At 43.1% G+C, this 21808-nt stretch overlaps 1 protein-coding gene across 2 annotated transcripts in view; it reads left to right on the top strand.

The window, feature by feature from the left end:
• The window catches only part of GOLGA4 (golgin A4), a 238344-nt gene that overhangs the window by 137272 nt on the left and 79264 nt on the right, over positions 1–21808 (top strand). For both annotated transcript variants that reach the window (XM_066585713.1, XM_066585714.1), the window contains 2 exons: positions 18710–18820; positions 18908–18931. In XM_066585713.1, coding sequence (XP_066441810.1) covers positions 18710–18820; positions 18908–18931 — 135 coding nt within the window. The remainder of the gene's footprint in view (positions 1–18709; positions 18821–18907; positions 18932–21808) is intronic.

The following is a 21808-nucleotide window of genomic DNA, read 5'->3' on the forward strand; positions in this document are numbered from 1 at the left end:
ATGGGACAATCCTTTAATTTCAACTAATTTTGCAGTTGCGTTCCAAGAGCCATAACGTTTTCATTTTTCCTTTGACCAGGCCATATGAGGGCTTGTTTTTTGCGGGACAAGTTGTACTTTTTGGTGGCATCATGTTTGGGTATATATAATGTATTGCATAACTTTTGTTAAAAAAAAATTTGTAGGGAGATTGGGGGGAAAAAAAAGAAATTCTGCCAATTGTTTTTTGGATTTCATTTTTGCGGCGGTCAGCGTGCAGAATAAATAGTGTGATAACATTATTCTCTGAGTCACACGATTCCGGCAATACCAAGTTTATACAGTTTTTTTATGTTTTTCTGTTTTTGTACATTTAAAACATTTTTTTTTCTTCAAGGTTTGCTTTTGTGTCGCCACATTCCAAGAGCCGTATTAATTTTATTTTTCCATTGCCAGAGCTCTAGAAGGCCTTGTTTTTTGCGGGATGAACTCTAGTCTTCATTTATCTAATTTCTAGGAACATGTCAAATTTTGATCGCTTTTTATTCAATTTTTTCTAGTGGCAAGATTAACAAAATCTGTATTTCTGGCATGGTTTTTATTTTTATTTTTCACTGCATTCTCTGAGCAGTATAAATAATATATTAAAGCAATTCTACAGGCCAGTACAATTATGCCAATACCAACTTGTAGTAGTTTTTTTCTTTTTCACAACTTTTTCACAGTTAAAAAAAAAAGTAATGAAAGTTTAAATCAGCCCCCTTTTACCATATCTATAATAAAAATATCTATATCCTAAAAGAAAAATACATATTTCGTATCGCCGTGTCCGTAAAAGTCTGATCTGTCAAAGCAGTGCATTATTTACCCCGCACAGTGAATGTAGTCCAAAAAAAAAAATAAAGAACGCCACAAGTGCCCTTTTTTAGTCACTCTGTCTCCCACGAAAAATGCGATAAAATGCAATCAAAAAGTCATATGTATTCCGAAGTAGTACTAACGTAAACTACAGGACAACTCACAAAAAATGAGCCCTTGCTCAAGTACGTAGACGGAAAACTAAAAAAGTTATTGCGCGCAAAAGATGCAGCAGAAAAGAATTCTTAAAAAGTAAATGTCTTTGAAAAAAGCACCACATCAAAAAAAAAAAACAACAAAACATACACATTTGGTATTGTAGTAATCGTACTGACCCATAGAAAAAAGCTATCCTGTCATTTTTGTTGCAGTTTGTGTGCTGTAGAAACAAAACGTACTGAAAGATGGTGGAATATGATTTTTTTTTTTTCATTTTACTCCACTTAGAATTTTTTAAACATTTTTTAGTACATTATATGGTACTTTACATGGCATCATTGAAAAATGCAACTCGTCCCGCAAAAAACAAGCCCTCCTACAGCTATGACGATGAATAAATAAAGGAGTTTGGATTTTTTATATTTTTTTAACGAGGCGAGGAAAAAAAGAAAAGGGGGGGGGGGAGAAAAAAAAGGGGGCCATGTCATTAAAGGGTTAAATAATGTACTAACTTCCTCCTCTGGGTCATTACGATGCAGGGATACCACATTTACAAAGTAAAGGGAGGCAAGTGTTTTTTATTTTTTTTAACTTTTTTTAAATTTTTGTTCCTTTGGGAGACTTCCACAGAGACCCATCAGGACCCCCTGATCACATTCCAGGGGTCCGATGGTGACAGCCCTTTACATGCTGCAGTCGTATAGATCCCGGCATGTAAAGGATTAATACAGCTGAGATCGGAGGTTTTCTCCATTCTCTGCTATATAGAGCTGGTGCCTGGCTATCCTCTGACAGCCAAGCACCAGCTCTTCCTGGCAAGCCGATGGTTTCTATGGCAACCTGTAAACAAAGCAGTGCAGAGCTTTGAAAAGAGAAGCGGGAGATTGCAGGCAGATCGGCAATATCTTCCTGCTTGTGTTTTTCAAAGTCCTGCACTGTTCTGTGTGGCTCTGTGCAGGCAGAGCAAACTGCCACAGCTTATGGCAGTGTGCTCTGCAGCTCCCATAGTGAAACATGGCCTGGAAATCTTCCGTGCTATATCGCTATGGGCATTGGAGCTCATCCCGGAAAATTTCCGGGTGTGCCACTTAAGGGGTGAAAGGGCTTTTGTCATAGAAAAAAATAATAAAATTCTATACTCTCTTATTCCACCCCCCCCCCCCCCAAGTCAGTCTCCTTACCAGATCTTCTCCTCGCTGCGCTTCTATAATGCCCCTGGGGTCACCTCACCCTAAGTCTGCTAGCTTGTCTTGAAGGCTGCATTCCTCACATTCTTCTTCAGGGCCAGTCAGTAAAGGTCCCATTCACTGGCTAGGAAGGAATGCTAATCTATTTTAGAGACAACTCAAATGAGCAGTCTCTGAAGTAGATCGGCACTACCCCTGTTGTGACATAACATAAATTGGCTGGCAAGTAAAAGACTGCCAGCAATGTATGTAACCTCACAGGAAGCAGAAGAGAATCGGCCAGCTAAACGTGAGGTGACCACACCTTTTCCGCCCCAGACTGCAGGAGAACGGAGATGATAGGGGATCTTATAAGATCCCCTAAGTAGACTGACGGGGAGGAATAGTTAAGTGAAGATTTTTTTTTAAATAACAGAACCCCTTTAAAGGGGTTGTCCCGCGAAAGCAAGTGGGGTAAAGCACTTCTGTATGGCCATATTAATGCACTTTGTAATATACATCGTGCATTAAATATTGGCCATACAAAGTTATACACTTACCCCCTCTGGTGCTGGCATCCCCGTCTCCCTGGCGCCGACCGAAGCCTTCTCCCTCGATTAGACGCGCTTGCGCAGTCTGCTCTTCTGTTCTGTGGAATGGGGTCGCTCCGGCGTGCTCGCGCTGCACAGGTCGTCTTCTGTGCGGCGCGAGCACGCCGGAGAGGCCCCTTTCAACAGAACAGAAGAGCAGACTGCGCAAGCGCGTCTAATTGAGGGAGAAGAAGGCTTCGATCGGCGCCATGGAGACGGGGACGCCAGCACCGGAGGGGGTAAGTGTATAACTTCCGTATGGACAATATTTAATGCACGATGTATATTACAAAGTGCATTAATATGGCCATACAGAAGTGCTTTACCCCACTTGCTTTCGCGGGACAACCCCTTTAAGTCAGATATACTGCACCACTACCAGTTTCCATTACAATAATGTGTAAAATTCAGGGTACTTGAATGCATGAGAAAATCGTGCGAGATGCACAAAACTCTCACGAAAGTACAACCTATGTAAATGGCCAGGTTCTCAAAAACACAAAATTGCGATCATGGCAAAATTTGGTAGCCTGAACAGTACTTATATATGTCTTGACCTAATGGACTTCTAATGCTTCACAGATGATGATGATAGTTTGAAGCAGTCAGAGTAGTGTAAAAAGGGTAAACTCCGTCCCTATGCATATAAAAAAAACAAACCAATAAGGGCACAGCGGAATGCGAATCACCCCAATCGAAAAAATTGCATTTGGAAATCTCTCTCAACTCAAATCAAAAGAAATGTTTTGGATATTCCAGCTAAACACCTTAAAACTGGGAGGGCGCAACGAGGTGCTCCGAACGATCTGATGCCTAAAAGAAGAGAGAAAGTTTATACGAATACGATATGCCTCCCCCCCCCCCCCATCCACCCAAGTGGGACAAAAGCCAGTGGGAGGGCACCATCCAGTATTAGTTATGTAATTACATAAAGCATCCATCAAGATCCTTTGCTCAAAAAAGTAATGAATAATGAGAAACCATAAGTGCACTTAACAACATGTGTTTATTTGTTAATCCTTCAACACCATGCTGAAATAGTTGTTTAATTGCAATACAATCAATTTACCAGCTTCATAATGACCACTTCTGGCCCTTGGAATGGACTTCCATTGTAAATGACATACAGCACTACGTCGCTTCTGGTGACGCGTGCTCTCCTCCTGCTCACCACGAGATCACGCAGCCGTCCAGCCCCGCAGCATTATCTGTTATCTTTGGCACTATAATAGGCACTTCAGCTTCACCCCTGCACACGGGAGCAATATCCGACAGGGGTAATAGAGCTCATCCATCATTCTGATTGAAGTATTTTACAACTCTTAACAGGTCTGTTACACATTTTCAGCGCTGCACATGGCACCCCAGATACACTTTCTTAAAACCAGCAGGCAGCAACGTTTACAGGCTGTATATAACGTCTGGCCACTGCACAAGGCAATGCATACATTCCAATGTACACTCACTAGGAGGTAATCTAAAACTATTGAGTCAATTATTGTCCCAAGAGAGAAATAAACATAGGCATTGGCAATCTTCTCACACCATCCCCCTATAGTTATTATCCCTATGCATGCCTAAACTACTTTCCAAACTTCTCTCTCTGTGTGTGTGTGTGTGTGTGTTTATATATATATATATATATATATATATATATTGTAGAGGGGCACTACAGAGAATGACCTGTAGGGGGCAACAGACAGGCAGTCTGGTGCCTGAGACAAGGAACAAGGAAAAACGCCCACAGGTGTGGTCAGGAAATAGGATATAGCTGTTCATTCCTACTACAGTCAGAGGTGAAGTGGGCTGCAAGCCAGACAGGTCCAGTGAGAGGGACCTGGGTTGTGAGCCAGACAGGTCCAGTGAGAGGGACCTTGGCTGTGGGAGCCCAAGACAGATCCAGGGGGAGACCTGGACTGGGAACAAGAGGTCAAACTAGGGACTGGGGGGGAGGGTAAAATGAGAAATAGTGGGGTAGCCAGTGTAACTAGCGATCCGGGTCCAAGCAAAGGGAATGGGGGTCAAGCAGGGGGTGGGGTTAGTACAGTTAGAACTGATAGATCAGCCATAAGTAGGAATAGCAACAAAACAAATAAAAAAAAAAAAAAAAGATATAAATTGTATGACCACGAATACAAGAAGTCTGATTGGTAAAGTGGGTGAGCTTGAAGCGAGAATGACTGATGAAAATTATGATATAGTCGGAATTACGGAAACATGGCTTGATGATAAGTGCAATTGGGCGGTGAATTTGCAGAGGTACAATCTGTTCAGAAGGGACCGAAGGAACCAGAAAGGGGGAGGGGTATGTCTGTACGTCAAATCGTACTTGAAGCCGAGGCTACGGGAGGATATAGGGGTAGGAGACGAACAGGTGGAATCTCTGTGGGTAGAAATACAGGGAGGAAAAAATAACAAAATCCTGATAGGGGTCTTCTATAGACCACCAAAAGCAACAGAAGAAACTGATAACTTACTATTAAGGCAGATAGAAGAGGTGTCAAACCCCAACGAAGTAATTATCATGGGGGACTTTAATTATCCAGATATAATATGGGAAAATGAGACCTGCAAATCTCACAGGGGTGATAAGTTCTTGAGAGTAATTAAAAACAATTACCTGAACCAACTTGTGCAGGAACCAACAAGAGGGAGGGCCATTCTGGACCTAGTACTAACCAACAAACCGGAACGTTTAAAGGGGGTACAGGTTGAGGGGCACTTGGGAAACAGTGACCACAATATAATCAACTTCCAGCTGTCATTCAATAGGAAGCCTTATCAGGGAGCAACAAAGAAACTAAACTTTAGTAAAGCAAAATTTGATGAGCTTAGAACTACTATCGGTAACATTAATTGGGACAACATCCTGAAAAATATCAGTACAGAGGACAAATGGGAAAAGTTTAAAAGGATCATAATCACCTCATGTGAGCAGTTCATTCCCTTTAAAAATAAAAGAAACTCAACTAAAAGGAAACCAATGTGGCTCGACAAGACGGTAAGAGGGGCAATAAACGAAAAAAAGAAAGCGTTCAAACTACTAAAGCAAGAAGGCAGCGAAGAAGCGCTAAAATCATGCAGGGAAAAAAACAAAATATGCAAAGATAAGATCAAAACTGCCAAGGAGGAAGCAGAAAGACGGATCGCCAAAGAGAGCAAAAACAACCCGAAGCTATTTTTCAACTATATTAATAGCAAAAGGATTTGCAGGGAGAGCGCTGGCCCTTTAAAAAAATAATGCAGGAGAAATCATTGATGATGACGAAGGGAAAGCAAATCTACTAAACAGTTTCTTCTCAAGTGTATTCACAAACGAAAAGGAAATGCCACACGAGATGCAGGGGAATAAAACGAACCCCTCACAAAATATCTCATACCTAACGCAGGAGGAGGTGCGGAAGCGACTAAAGAAAACTAAAATTGATAAATCGCCGGGCCCAGATGGATTACACCCAAGGATACTAAGGGAACTAAGTGACGAGATAGCTAGGCCGCTATACCTAATATTTCTAGACACTATCAAGACCGGTGTAGGACCATTGGATTGGCACATTGCCAACATGGTTCCAATTTACAAAAAAGGGAGCAAAAGTGAGCCTGGTAACTACAGGCCAGTAAGTCTCACTTCAGTAACGGGAAATATTTTCGAGGGGATTCTGAGACGCCATCGATGAGTACCTCAAGGAGAATAAGGGAATAACTCCTCACCAGCATGGATTCATGAACAGTCGCTCATGTCAGACAAATCTGATCAGTTTCTACGATGAAGTAAGCTCTAAGCTGGACCAGGGAGAATCTATTGATCTCGTATATCTGGATTTCTCTAAAGCCTTTGACACCGTGCCACATAATAGGCTAATATACAAAATGAGGCAGCTCGGACTGGGCGAAAACGTGTGTAAGTGGGTAAAAAATTGGCTCAACGATAGAAAGCAGAGGGTGGTAATAAATGGCTCATACTACGATTGGGCCACAGTCGCTAGCGGGGTGCCACAGGGTTCAGTATTAGGCCCCACTCTGTTCAACATATTTATCAATGACCTGATAGAGGGGCTGCACAGCAAAATATCAATATTTGCAGATGACACAAAATTATACAATACAATTAATGCAACGGAGGACAATGTGCGGCTACAAACGGACCTAGATAAGCTGGGGGCTTGGGCAGGAAAATGGCAAATGAAGTTCAATGTTGAAAAATGTAAGACTATGCACATGGGCAGGAGAAACGGATGTCACCAATATTCACTTAATGGGGTACCACTGGGGAAAAGTAATATGGAAAAGGATCTGGGGGTGTTAGTGGATAGTAGACTAAACTGGAGTAACCAATGCCAGTCAGCTGCTGCAAAGGCAAATAAAGTCTTGGGGTGCATTAAAAGAGGTATAGGGGCGAAGGATGAGAACATTGTCCTTCCATTATATAAGGCACTTGTCAGGCCTCACCTGGAATACTGCGTACAATTCTGGTCACCGGTGCTCAGGAAGGATGTCACAGTGCTTGAGGGGATTCAAAGAAGGGCAACTAAACTAATACATGGAATGACGGGACTGGGATACCCAGAGAGGCTATCCAAATTGGGACTATTTAGTCTAGAAAAAAGGTTAAGAGGCGACCAAATAACCATGTATAAGTACATGAGGGGACAATACAAGGATCTCTCCCAACATCTGTTTACACCCAGGACCACGACGGTAACAAGAGGACATCCGCTACGATTAGAGGAAAGTAGGTTTCATCACCAACATGGAAGGGGATTCTTTACTGTAAGAGCAGTTAGACTGTGGAACTCTCTGCCTGAGGAAGTGGTGATGGCAAAATCCATAGAGGAGTTTAAAAGGGGACTTGATGTCTTTCTGGAGAAGGACATTATAGGATATAAATCTTAGTTTGTCAATCCGGGTATATAGGCAGGTAGGAACTATTAGGGGTTGATCCAGGGAACAGTCTGATTGCCATTAGGGAGTCGGGAAGGAATTTTTTCCCCAAAAGGGCTAATTGGCTTCTGGCCTTGGGGTTTTTTGCCTGCCTTTGGATCAACAAAGGAGGATAGACAGGCTGGACTAGATGGACATTGTCTTCATTCAGCCTTACATACTATGTTACTATGTCTGGAGAAAGACCTGGACGCTCAAAGAGACTATTCGTGTACCTCAGGAAGGTTGGGGGGAAGCCTTCCTGAGGGAAAACAGAGTAAGTTCTTAAAGGGGTTGTCTCGCGGCAGCAAGTGGGTCTATACACTTCTGTATGGCCATATTAATGCACTTTGTAATATACATCGTGCATTAAATATGAGCCATACAGAAGTTATTCCCTTACCTGCTCCGTTGCTAGCGTCCTCGTTGCCATGGTTCCGTCTAACTTCGGTGTCTTCTTGCTTTTTTAGACGCGCTTGCGCAGATGGATCTTCTCTCTTCGGCTGGTCTTGGAAGCATCTGCGTTTTGGCTCCGCCCCCTTGTACGCATCATCGCGTAGCTCCGCCCCATGACATGTGCCGGTTCCAGCCTCCTGATTGGCTGGAATCGGCACGTGACGGGGGCGGTGCTACGCGATGACGTGTACAAGGGGGCGGAGCCAAAACGCAGATGCTTCCAAGACCAGCCGAAGGGAGAAGATCCATCTGCGCAAGCGTGTCTAAAAAAGCAAGAAGACACCGAAGTTAGACGGAACCATGGCAACGGGGACGCTAGCAACGGAGCAGGTAAGTGAATAACTTCTGTATGACTCATATTTAATGCACGATGTATATTACAAAGTGCATTAATATGGCCATACAGAAGTGTATAGACCCACTTGCTTTCGCGAGACAACCCCTTTAAGACTACTGTATGAAGCTGCCCTGAAGAGGGGGTGAGAACCACAATTGGACTGTTTATTGAACCTAATGAAAAAGGACATTTAAGTTGATTTACTTGCATAAAGTGCTGTGCTGAAGCAAGCTGATATTGCTCAGAAGTTGAAAATAAATAGAAATTTGGAGTTTAACCCATTGGTGTCTACCTGTGATTTGAGCGAATGATCCCTGGGTTGCTATATATAAAAAAATATTTTTCAGAGGAAAAAATGAAGTTATTGGTGTGTAGTGTGGAATGTGCATCCAGCCCAAACCCCAATTTTTTTTTGGAATTTACCAGGGCGGCCCCTATGTTGGTATGTGATTTTCTCATAACTGATAATTGTGTTGACCAGCCTCTTCCAGCTTAACAGGGAGGGTGGCTCGACTGCTATCCATTTAATGGTGATAGTTTTCCTAGCCAAAAATATTTTTCTGAGAAATATTTGCGTATAACGTGGACTGTGTTCCTCCCCAGATAGGCTGAACAGCATAATGTTTGGGTCAAAATTTATACTTAAAGTTGAAGGCAAGAGTGGGGATATGTAAAATCAATGATCTAGAGGAAGGTAAAAAATGACAATGAAGTAGAAGCCCATTTTCCTCATTTAAGGGAAAAAAAACTATTTCCAACGCCAATCTGACCATCTGAATAATCATCGACCTTTCTGAGTAATCAGTGATATAACATGTAATATTGTAACGCTCAAGAAAGATATCCAGGCCCCTCTTAAACTCTTATTGAATTTGCCGTCACCACATCTTCAGGCAGGGGAGTTCATAGTCTTACTGCTCATACATTAAAAGAACCCTCTTCTCTGTCATAGTAACATAGTATTTAAGGCTGAATGAAGACCATGTCCATCTAGTTCAGCCTGTTTCAACCCCCTTGTTGATCCAGAGGAAGGTAAAAACACCAAGAGGCATAAGCCAACTATTTGGCTTCTGGTGAAAAATTCTTTCCCAACTCCATGATGGCAGTCAGAATAATTCCTGGATCAACCTTTGATAGTTCCTACCTAAATGTAAGACCCAGAACAACCTCCTCGCTGGTCACCTAATACCTATGCCCTGTAATATCCTTGCACTCAAGAAAGACGTCTAGTCCCCTCCTAAACTCCTCAATGGATTTTGCCATCACCACGTCCTCAGGCAGAGAGTTCCACAGTCTCTTACAGTAAAGAACCTCCTTCTGTGTTGGTGATGAAACCTGCTTTCCTCCAGACGTAGCGGATGCCCTCTTGTTACCGACGCGGTCCTGGGTCATGGGAAAGATCCTTGTATTGTCTCCTAATGTGTTTATACATAGTTATTTGATTGCCCCTTAGCTGTCTTTTTTTCCAAATGAATAATCCTAATTTTGATGGCCTCTCTGGGTATTCCATTCCTCCCATTCCATTTATTAATTTAGTTGCCTTACTTTGAACCCCCTCAAGCACTGCAACATCTTTCCTGAGCCCCAGTGTCCACAACTGTACACAGTATTCCATGTGGGGCCTGACAAGTTCCTTATATAGTGAAAGAATAATTTTCTTGTCCCTCGCCCATATGCCTCTTTTAATGCACCCCAAGACTTTATTGGCTTTTGCAGCAGCTGACTGTCATTGATTGCTCCAGTTAAATCTACAATCCACTAGGTCTTTTTCCATATCACTTTTGCCTAGCTGTAGCCCTTTTAGTGTATATTGGTGACATCCGTTTCTCCTGCCCATGTGCATAACCTTACATTTATTAACACTGAGCTTCATTTGCCATTTTTCTGCCCAAGCTCCCAGCTTATCTAGGCCCTCCTGTAGCCGTATCTTGTCCTCCGTTGTATTTACTATCTTGTATAATTTTGTATCATCTGCAAATATTGATATTTTACTGTGCAGTCCCTCTCTCAGGTCGTTGATAAATGGATTAAACAGAATGGGGCCTAGTACTGAGCCCTGTGGCACCCCACTAGCGACGGTGGCCCAATCAGAGTACGAGCGATTTATTACCACCCTCTGCTTTCTTTCTCTTGAGACATTTCTTTACCCAGATGCACATGTTTTCGCCCATCCGAGCTGCCTCATTTTATATATCAACGTATGTGGCACGGTGTCAAATGCTTTAGAGAAATCCAGATATACGAGATCAATAGACTCTTCCAGGCCCAGTCTAGAACCTACTTCATCGTAGAAGCTGATAAGATTGGTCTGACATGATCGACCCCCTCATGAACCCATGCGTGTGAGGAGTTATTTCGTTGTTCTCCTTGAGGTATTCTAGAGTGGTGTCACTCAAAAAACCCTTGAATATTTTTACCATTATTTAAGTGAGACTTACCGGCCTGTAATTGCCAGGCTCTCTTTTGGACCATTTTTTTGTATATTGGAACCACATCAGCAATTCGCCAATCTAATGGTACAATCCTGGTCTTGATAGTGTCCATAAATATAATAAATAGCGGTCTAGCTATATCCCATTACTTAGTTCTCTTAAAACCCTTGGGTGTATTCCATCTGGGCTTAGCGATTGATTGATTTTTAATCCTCTTTAACCGGTTCTGTACTTCCTCCTGTGTTCGGTACGCAACATTTAGCGAGAGGTTTATTTTATTCCACTGCATCTCATGTGACATTTGTTTTTCGTTTGTGAATAAACTTGAAAAGAAACTATTTAATAGGTTTGCCTACCCCCCCCCCCCCTCTTTCCTTATCGTCGTCATTGATTTCTCCAGCATTGTTTGTTAAACAGTCAGTGCTCTCAGTGCAAATCCTTTTGCTGTTCATATAATTTGAAGAACAGTTTAGGGTTATTTTTGCTCTCTTTGGCGATCCGTCTTTCTGCCTCCTCCTAAGCAATTTTGTGCACCACTGCAGCGTATAGGAGGGGCGCGGCCACGAGTAGTAACCAGTGTCAGGGTTCCCCTGCGCTGCACACCACTCGCAGGAGCGACGGTACTGGCAGTGCGGGCACGGTGACCTTAAAAGCCATCACCTTGGCAACACCGTTTGATCCTGGAATTTATGGCAGATTGCCCTATCTATCCACCTTATAATTGAGTCCCCCACCACTAGGATCTGTCTAGCCTGCTCTGCGCGCCTCGTTCCCTTCTCATTGGAGCAATATACCCCTGTCGTTCAGAGGGCATGTCGTGCTGCAGCCGTGCTGCCTCTGTAATGGCATTCCCTTCATCTGCCAACTTTGCAAACTTGTTGAGTTGGCCAGTTCAGGACGAGCCTCTCTGGTTCTCTTCCCTCTACTCCTTTTTCTGTCTGTCACCCAGCTCGCTGCCTGCTCCCCCTGCTGTTCCGTACTACCGTCCGCCCCCGCTCTACACCAGAGAGTGCCTGCTCAGTGAGCAGCAAACTCCATTCCATGTTGTCAATGGATCTCAGTGTTGCCAGTCGCTCATTTAGATCCAGGATCTGGGCATCCATATGTGCGATGAGCATGCATCTTGTGCAACAGTATTCACCCTCAATAGGCTGGTCAAGGACCGCATACATTGCACAAGTAGCACACTGGATGACATTGTCAGGCACAGAGCTCATCCTAATGGGGATCTACAATTTACATACAGAAGTAGTGAAGAATAAGTAGATCACACTCCAAACACACCACTGCCCATGCGCAACCGCTCCCTCAACTCCGCCCATGCGCAATCACTCCCTGTCTTTTTTTTTATTTTTTTTTATTTTTTATATATATATATAAATGCTCACACACTACTTGCTCTCGCTCAATCACCCAATTCTGCTTCACTTACACACTTACACTCACTTACTAAGGCACACATGGTTTACACAGACTCACACAGACACGCAGAATATACTTATCCGCTCCTGTCAGCAGCTCCGATGACGTCACCTGCAGTCTCAGTGTCAGGACCTCTCTCCTGGCGACCGCTTTCTCTCTGGCCTCCTGCTGCTCCAGTAACTGCTTCTTTTCTTTACTCCTTCAGCCGCTGGACGCATCCTTCCAGCGGCTCTCCTGGTCTTCTTGCGGTAACCCAGTCGAGTTACTTGTAGTTTTTCACATAATTGGGTGAATGTGACAAGCACATTATTGTCATGCACATCACCTAGTTCAGAAACTCCTAATGAAATCCAATATTGATTGTCTGGTATTGAGTGTAATGAGGGCAGGGTGGGATTATTCCATAGGGGAAGATCCGCTACAGTGTTCGCAAAGTGTTGAACGTTTTTTTACAATTCGCCGTATTGATAAAGCTAATTTGTGTATTGAAAATGCATTAGAGGACTTTGTGTACTCTGGTCGTTCTAAGTAACTTAAGAGATCCTTACCTGCTACCATCTCTGCTAGATGATCTGCAGTAGGCAGCTCCTGCTGCAGGAGCCATGGTTGTACATTCCGTAATTGAAAATCACCGAAGGGAAAGGCAAATCTAAAATATAACCTTTGATAAATAACTTAACATTTCGGCAAAGTAAATACCATATAAACACACACATGTTCCACAATAACACTATATTCAAAATGAAGAATAAGTGATTAATTGAGAGGTTTATTAGTGCAGTAGAGTTGAAGCAGAGGCTTAAAGGGGTTGTCCCGCGCCGAAACGGGTTTTTCTTTTTTCAACAGCTCCCCCCGTTCGGCGCGAGACAAACCCGATGCAGGGGTTAAGAAAGAAAACCGGACAGTGCTTACCTGAATCCCCGCGCTCCGGTGACTTCTTACTTACCTGGTGAAGATGGCCGACGGGATCTTCTCCCTCGGTGGACCGCAGGGCTTCTGTGCGGTCCATTGCCGATTCCAACCTCCTGATTGGCTGGAATCGGCACGTGACGGGGCGGAGCTACCAGGAGCTGCTCTCCGGCACGAGCGGCCCCATTCAGAAAAGAAGACCGGACTGCGCAAGCGCGTCTAATCCAGCGATTAGACGCTGAAAATTAGACGGCACCATGGAGATGAGGACGCTAGCAACGGAACAGGTAAGTGAATAACTTCTGTATGGCTCATAATTAATGCACGATGTACATTACAAAGTGCATTAATATGGCCATACAGAAGTGTATAACCCCACTTGCTTTTGCGGGACAACCCCTTTAAGTACTCATTACCTCGCCTCCCTACCTGTGACATCATCTCTGCTGCTCCAACGAGCTAACCATAGCGTTCATCCAGCTCCTCTAGATCTTGCGATACATTTTGGGAGTGCGCATGCGCACCACAGAGTTCCAGTGCGTCTGTGTGCCCAGATTCATCCACTGGACGCACTAACAGCGTGTCAGCGATCCCGCGGCCCGATAGCATAGTGCATGCGCGTACTAAATCGCCATGATAACCAATGCTAAATCATGGCTGAAAGCGCATGCGCACTAAGCCCTGCCTGTCAGCGTTACTCCATAGTCATGATCCACCGCAAATACGCCGCTATAATAGGGATATAATAGTGTCTCCTATATGAACATTGAGGAACGTATGAAACGTGCTGGATTATCTATGCCTGAGCACAGCTGAGCACCATAACATCCAACGTTTTTCTGTGAAATAGAATGTGTCTTCTATATGAACATCACCTAAATGATAGCCACTATGGTATATAGCTTAGAGATAAGATAGAGTCCCTCTAATATCTGGGTGATTAACTAAATCTGGAGACATAGCCCCTTGTCTCAAGAGGTCTCTCTGCACTAATAAACCTCTCAATCACTTATTCTTCATTTTGAATATAGTGATATTTGGAACATATGTGTGTTTATATGGTATTTACTTCACCGAAATTTAAAGTTATTTATTAAAGGTTATATTTTAGCTTTTTCTTTCCCTTCGGTGATTTTCAATTTTCTAGTTTTGGGGAATCTTCTGCCAACGGTGATTAGATTCCGTAATTGGTCCACCAAGTAGTATAATTTAATTTCCGATCATGCCATTTCAAATAGTAAGCTTTATTTTACGACAGGATGTGCCCCATATAAATGTGGTGAGAAAAGAATTTTTGGGAATGAAAAAATTGCACTGGGACTTTAATTGGCAGGTGTTGTAAGATATATAAACATTTGGGTTGTATTACCATTTTGATTAAGTTTATATGTTCTGCCACTGAGCGAGGTAGCTGAGCAAATGTTTTAAAGGGGTTGTCTCACGCCGAAACGGTTTTTTTTTTATTCAATAGGCCCCCCGTTCGGTGCAAGACAAACCCAAGGGATGGGTTAAAAAAAAAAAAAGTTTATTACTTACCCGAATCCCCGCGCTGCGGCGACTTCTTTCTTCCTTTACCAAGATGGCCGCCGGGATCTTCACCCACGATGCACCGCGGGTCTTCTCCCATGGTGCACCGTAGGCTCTGTGCGGTCCATTGCCGATTCCAGCCTCCTGATTGGCTGGAATCGGCACACGTGACGGGGCGGAGCTACGAGGACCAGCTCTCTGGCACGAGCTGCCCCATTCACCAGGGAGAAGACCGGACTGCGCAAGCGCGTCTAAAAACGCCAGAAGACAGCGAATTTAGACGGATCCATGGAGACGGGGACGCTAGCAACGGAGCAGGTAAGTGAATAACTTCTGTATGGCTCATAATTAATGCACGATGTATATTACAAAGTGCATTAATTTGGCCATACAGAAGTGCTGAACCCCACTTGATTTCACGAGACAACCCCTTTAAGTTTAGTTTTAATGAGCTCTTTTAAGGGGGTAATGTTTTTTTTGGCAATTATGTTTTCATGGTCGCGGACCATGGTTATTCCAAGGTATTTGTTTTTTGATTAATGTGGCAGACCTCATTCAGCGTTAGAAGGATCAATAATTGGATTAGGAGCTGTGAATAGGATAACTGATTTCTGCCAATTGATATGTAGGCCAGATAAACTGGGAAAGGGAAGTTATGTGTTTTTGAAGCTTGAGAAGGATTGCTCGGAGGTTTGCAGGAAGAGGATCATGTTGTCAGTATATAGCCCTACCACACCTTCCCTCTCTTCCCCACGGACACCTGCAATAGCAGGAGTACACCATAATGTTATGGGTAATGCTTCTATGGCTATAGCGGATAAGTCAGGAGATTGAGGACAGCCATGCCAAATGCCACATGATAGTGAGAAATGCATAGGCTAACACCCGCATTTATTAGTTTGCATGAGTATTTTTTGTATACAGTTTGTTAGAGTTTTTGGGGGAGCCCAAGATGTCAGCCAGTGTGGCCCACTTTGGAGATACAGGGCAACCCGCTGTTACATCAGTGAGAGTTGATATCTTGTATGGTGGGGCACCATCCGTCTTTGGCTGGCATCTTTGGTATCGTTCACATGTGCAGGCTATGTTTGTATGTAGTCACTGCTCCCCAATCTGGGCTGGGTTGAGTGGGTGACTGCATATTAGTCTGCATTAAACTAGTTGCTCCTCCATATCATAGTCTGGCTGACTACATGCCTTTAGGGTTTACGGCGGTTGCGCCTGCCCTACGGCGATGGTGCCTACCTAACCGGTGTTCGTGCCTGCGGCGATGGTGCCTGCTTTGCAGTTTATCAGGTATTGCATTTTTGGCTTTTTCAGTGAATAATATTTATTGTTGGGGATTTAACAGGCAGAAAGCCTGTGTGCTCAGGGTGAATAATGAAGAGAATAACTTGATTTAAGTCTGGCGGCTAGTACCTTTTGGTTAGAATCTTGTAATCAACCTTAACCAATCAGATCGGTTGGTATGAGTCACAACAGATGGGGTCTTTACCAGGTTATAATAGGACAATGATGGCGGCATCATATAAGAGGGGTGAAAACTCTCCAAGATGGCCTGCTGCAGTGTCTCATGTAGTAAAGGAGAAAGTTGTTATGTATATTTTTGATAGAACTCCATTGGAAGTCCATTTGGCCCTGGGTATTTATTTAATGCCAAGTCTGAAATAGCCTGTTGAATCTCTTCTAACTTAATGAGGACATCTAGAAAACCTACTTCATCTATAGATAGTTGGAAATGTGAGGTCCTCTAAGTAAGCAAGGGTATCGGATAGCATTTTAGTATTTGCTGAATTAGATTAGATAGGAATTATATAGATTTTGGACACGTGAGGTGCGCTAACTCACAGGAAACAGTATTGATGCTTGTTAAAGTCAGTGGAAAGATCAGGACAGCAAAGCGCAAGATGGCTAGATACAGTCAAGGCCACCATGAACATGTAATTTGCAGAACTGAAAGAAGCAGTGAAAGACTGGAATATGTAGAGAACATTGATCCATAGTGATTTGAATTTGGATGCAACTGAACGAATAATCCTCATCCTAGATTGGCATAGTACTCCCTGAATTGGATAGTAATAGCCTGTGTTTTGGGGATTTCTAGGTCATGTGAATCTTTGATTTTGAGGACAGAATTAGAATGGCTATTCTGTTTAATTAGGTTAGCTAGTAAGTGACTAGATTGGTTACCCATCTCAAAGTAGTACTGTTTTGTAAAGAATTTATGCTTTGTTTTAACATGTATTTGGTGCTTATAGAGACGTGTGAGGCCCAGCTAACTTAGATTGTTTGTACCAGTGTGGTTGGAGATCTAGAGCTGCTCTGCTTCCATCACCTGAGACTTTAATTTGAAATCTGCTTAGGAGGTAGACCTTTAAAAAAAGTAAATGGAAGATGTCTTAGATCCATTAAGATAAGTCTTGAGGGAATCCCATTTCAGAGAATACTGGGTATTGCTATCCTGTATTTTTGCAAAAAACAGAGCTCTGATAAGGTATACGATCATTGGGGCAATAAATTTAAGTCAGAAAGGGTGAAGTTTCCAAGTAGGGAGAATTTCCCTCGCTGGGAACTGTAAGTGTAGATGTATGGTAGCATGGTTGGACCTGCCACGGGGACAATGCGTGATGCAGGATACATAAATAGCTAGTTTAGAGGCGCTAAAGATGCGTGATAAGGACCCTTAACCGGGAGAGTGACATGTGTATTCACAAATATCGGGGTGCAGGACCACCATAGATCAATCCAGCCTACACCATCATGCATTAAAAGAGTTATAGGGGTGAGGGCCGAAAACATTATGCTACCGCTATATAAGGCGCTTGTTAGGCCCTACATGGAATACTGTGTACAGTTCTGGTCACCAGTGCTCAGGAAAGATGTAGCAGTGCTTGACGGGGTTCAAAGAAAGGAACTAAACTAATACATGGAATGAAGGGACTGGAATACCCAGAGGGGCTATCAAAATTGGAACTATTTACCCTGGAAAAAAGACGGCTAAGGGGTGATCAAATAACTATGTATAAATACACGAGGGGACAATACAAGGATCTCTCCCATCATCTGTTTATACCCAGGACTGTGACTGTAACAAGAGGGCATCCACTACATCTAGAAGAAAGCAGGTTTCATCGCCAACACAGAAAAGGGTTCTTTACTGTAAGAGCAGCTAGACTGTGGAACTCTCTGCTTGAGGATGTGGTGATGGCAAAACCCATAGAGGAGTTTAAAAGGGGACTTGATGTCTTTCTAGAGCGGAAGGATATTACAGGATCTAAATCTTAGGTCAATTGTTACTCCGGGTATACAGACAGGTAGGAACTTTTAGGGGTTGATCCAGGGATTAGTCTGATTGCCATTAGGGAGTCGGGAAGGAATTTTCCCCCAAATGCGCTAATTGGATCTTGCCTCTTGGGTTTTTTGCCTTCCTCTGGATCAACAACATAGGAGGATAAACAGGCTGAACTAGATGGACTTTGTTTGCATTCGGCCTTACATACCATGTTACAAATGTAGTGGCCTGGAAATAAGCACTACATGTTTTGTTGTGGGGACCGATAATATAATAACCTGCCCTAGGGTTTAATCTGAGTCCGTTTACACAAGAGATGCATATAACCTACCAACCAGTTAGGAGGTTTTTTTTATCCAGCTGCACAAGATAGGAAAAACGCATGCGTTTTACTTTGTGATGTATTTCTGTTTTTTGGGGTTTTTTTTCTGTCAAAATACATCGCTCTGTGGGTTTGGCATCTTTAAAGCTTTTTCTAATAGGCTTCTCTATAGCACCTAAGTACACCAGAAAAAAATGCATGTTTAAAAAAGTAATGAAAAAAAAAATACCACCAACAGTTGTAAAAAACTGCTTTGAAAAAACGCATTAAATTCTTGGATAAAATAAACAGTAAAAATTTCATAAAGGTATTCTATTTATCAAATTGGATGATATTTTAGGCCAGAGAAGAAGAGATGACCACTAAAGTAACTGAACTAGAGGAGCACCTACAGAGATTACGGGAAGAGCTATCAAAGACGCAGGAAGAGGAGACTGTTAAAGAAGCAAAGGTGAGCATCCAGCTACATTTGGGAGATGTATAGAACAACTCTGCTGCAGATCAAATACATGTTTTCTTTTTGTTTTTTCCTTTTCAGGACCCAGAAGATGGAGCAATTCAAGTAAGATCCAGTTACAGGAGTTGCTTTATAAGGGACCTGTAATGTTTATAAGTCAGTGGGGCTGGCTGCACAGAAATGCAAAAGTCTGCTGGCACTCCTGACACTCTTTTCCTCGTACTGAGCCCCATATGGGCTGCTGATGAAACTATAAACTGAATGGAGAGATTGATATTTTCCTTTGATTTCTATGAGCGAAACAGAAAACCGCTCATTTTTTAAAGGTGTTGTACTCCAGCCTTTATTATCTATCCATAGAATAGGTAATAAGTCTGACCTCCTGAGAACTTCTTTGATCGTAAGAACGGGGGTCCCATGTTCCCCTCTCCTCTTCAACGCAGGTTCACTGCACCCCCCTGCACAGAGGAGGAGATTAAATGGAGCGGCAGTTGAACATACACGGCGCTTCTCCATTCGTCTTCCGTGGGACTGTTGGAGATGGCTGAGTGCTTGTCCTTGAATAGTTCTGACAGCCCTGTTGAAATGAGTAGAATGGCGCTGCGAATATGCTACCACTGCTCCTTTCACTCTTTACATTGTGGGTGTGTGCAGAGATACCGCAGTGAGTAGGAGAGCGGGATATGGGACCCCATGTCCTTGGAATCGGTGAAGGTCTTAGCAGTGAGACCCCAATGATCAGCCTTAGCTATTCTAAATTTGAATTGCCATAAGCTAAATTAACCTTTTTGGTATGTATTCTCAATAAAATATAAACCTTTATTAGAACGTAGATGGGTAAGCACCTATATTTAAAAACCCAGTCTGCAAAGGTCAGTCCATAAACATGGCAGTATCAAGACTGCTCCTATATAATATAATTTGGTAACTGAAGTCATCTATGAAGGATGGCCAATCCTATATTCTTAGTAAAGGTTAACTTTCTGACTGACTATCAGAGACTGATATCTAAAAACTAGCTGTATAACTCCTAAAGTAAAGCTACAACATGTTTTGCTGTCTAAACAGCATTATCAGGTAGAAAAGAACTTTTATAGTAAAAGGGCAGACCAAATGAGAGGACAACCTATCCAGAAAAGAAAAGCAATTGGGCCTATCATTGTGAAGTAATGCAGAGAGGGCGGAAGATTGACAGTGATCTCCTGCATACACATGACAGGAGGCGAAGTCCAATGAGAAACGAATGCTTGCATATGTGCTGTCCCATTGGAATGGCTTAGAAAGTTATCTCGCTTGGACGACGAGGGTCCATAGAGCTGATCTAGAATGACCACTACCGAGAGCATTGTTCCATTCGGTGTTTATGTCGGAGGAGGTACCGTTGCCTATCTGTTGCACCCACGACTGCCGCGGACGACCAGGGGGCCTCCGCCATCCGGCAGGGGGTCGCCCTTCAATTTTCCTAGCAATTGCTGCGGTTAGAGCACCGTGGGGCGGAACAGCTTCTGACAAGCATGCAACATGACCAAAAAGTGCAAGTCGTCTCCTTGTTATTGTTTGAGTCACAGAATGACAGCGAATTGTGAATTGTTGTTGGTTGGGCCTTCGCCAAAGGGTTCAACGACGTCTTCATAACCAGAAGTCTGGGGACCTGGGTTTGCATTCAGGTCACCAAGCACTATGAGTATATTATGCGGAGGGACGGACTGCACGGTGGCTGCGAGCTGGTTATAAAAGGCATCTTTGTCTGAATCTGTGTGTTCTTCAGTTAGTGCATATGCCACAATGATGGACATGTGACCGTGACGATGAACAAACCTGGCGTTCAGCAGATGGGGAGAGATCAGATGCCACATTTCCATGGACTGATTTATGGGAGGGTGAAGGATCAGTGCCACTCCCTGGGTGTGGTCAGTGCTACCGGAGTGTAATATGGTGGCGCTATTAACCTTCCGCTGGGCATGATGCAGTAGACGAGCTTCGGTGATGCTGACTACAGTGATGTTATATCTAGCCAGTTCGTTGATGAGTGCCACCTGGAAGCCATTCCTGTTTAGAGTAAGAACATTCCATGTGGCAAAGCTGGTGACTGAATAGTGTTTGGGACCCGGTGATCAACCTTCATCCAGAAAGAGCCGTCCCAAACTAAGCTTTTGGCTCTTTCCTTCATGCATGCACTGTGAGGTGCTGGTTGGCAACGGGAACTCGGGTTGTCAGGGGCTCTAACCCTGGTGCTTGTAATGCTAGCCATTGTTTTTTATTGTTCAATCCTTTTTATTGGCATTTAAACAATACAAGTTTGATTACAAATCATCAGTCAAACAATTATCACATGTATTGAGATAATAACAAGCTGTTGATTTAGAAAAGAGAATTGCTTAACAGCTATTTTATGTTACATTTTAGGTATAAAGGTAACAGAGTTGTTGAGGTATGAGGGGAGGGGGAGGGGAAGTTTTTTGGGGGGAGGGGGAAGGGGGGGTAGGTTGAGGATGGTAGGGAAGAGGGGGGTATTATAACATTTCACTTCTATCTATAGGTGAGTTTCCGACCTTTTTGTATTACCGTAAACCAATGACAGGAAGGCATTTATTCTATTGTGAGATTAACCTAGAGCTCATGTGGTACAGTTGGAAATAGGTGATCCAAGGTGTCCATTGATCATTGAAAAATGTTAATTTATCTTGTCTTGTGGCGAAGACGTTTTCCATCATCATGTGGTCATTTATTAAGTGGACTATTTCTGAACAGGGTGGGGGGTTTCGCGACCTCCAGTTTCTAACGATTAATAGTTTCATAACTAAAAGGCAGTGGACAAACAGTCTCCTAAAATCTCTTGGGATGTTTTCTATTCCAATTAGTAGTATTGCGAGTTCTGGTGTTGCTTGGGTTCTGAGGCCCGTTATCTTAGCCATAAGGTTGAAAAGTTCCCTCCATATAGGTTTAATTTTGGGGCAATTCCAAAATATTTGTAATAAGGAA

The sequence above is a fragment of the Eleutherodactylus coqui genome, chromosome 12 (genome assembly GCF_035609145.1).
Source record: "Eleutherodactylus coqui strain aEleCoq1 chromosome 12, aEleCoq1.hap1, whole genome shotgun sequence".
Taxonomy (NCBI): Eukaryota; Metazoa; Chordata; class Amphibia; order Anura; family Eleutherodactylidae; genus Eleutherodactylus; species Eleutherodactylus coqui.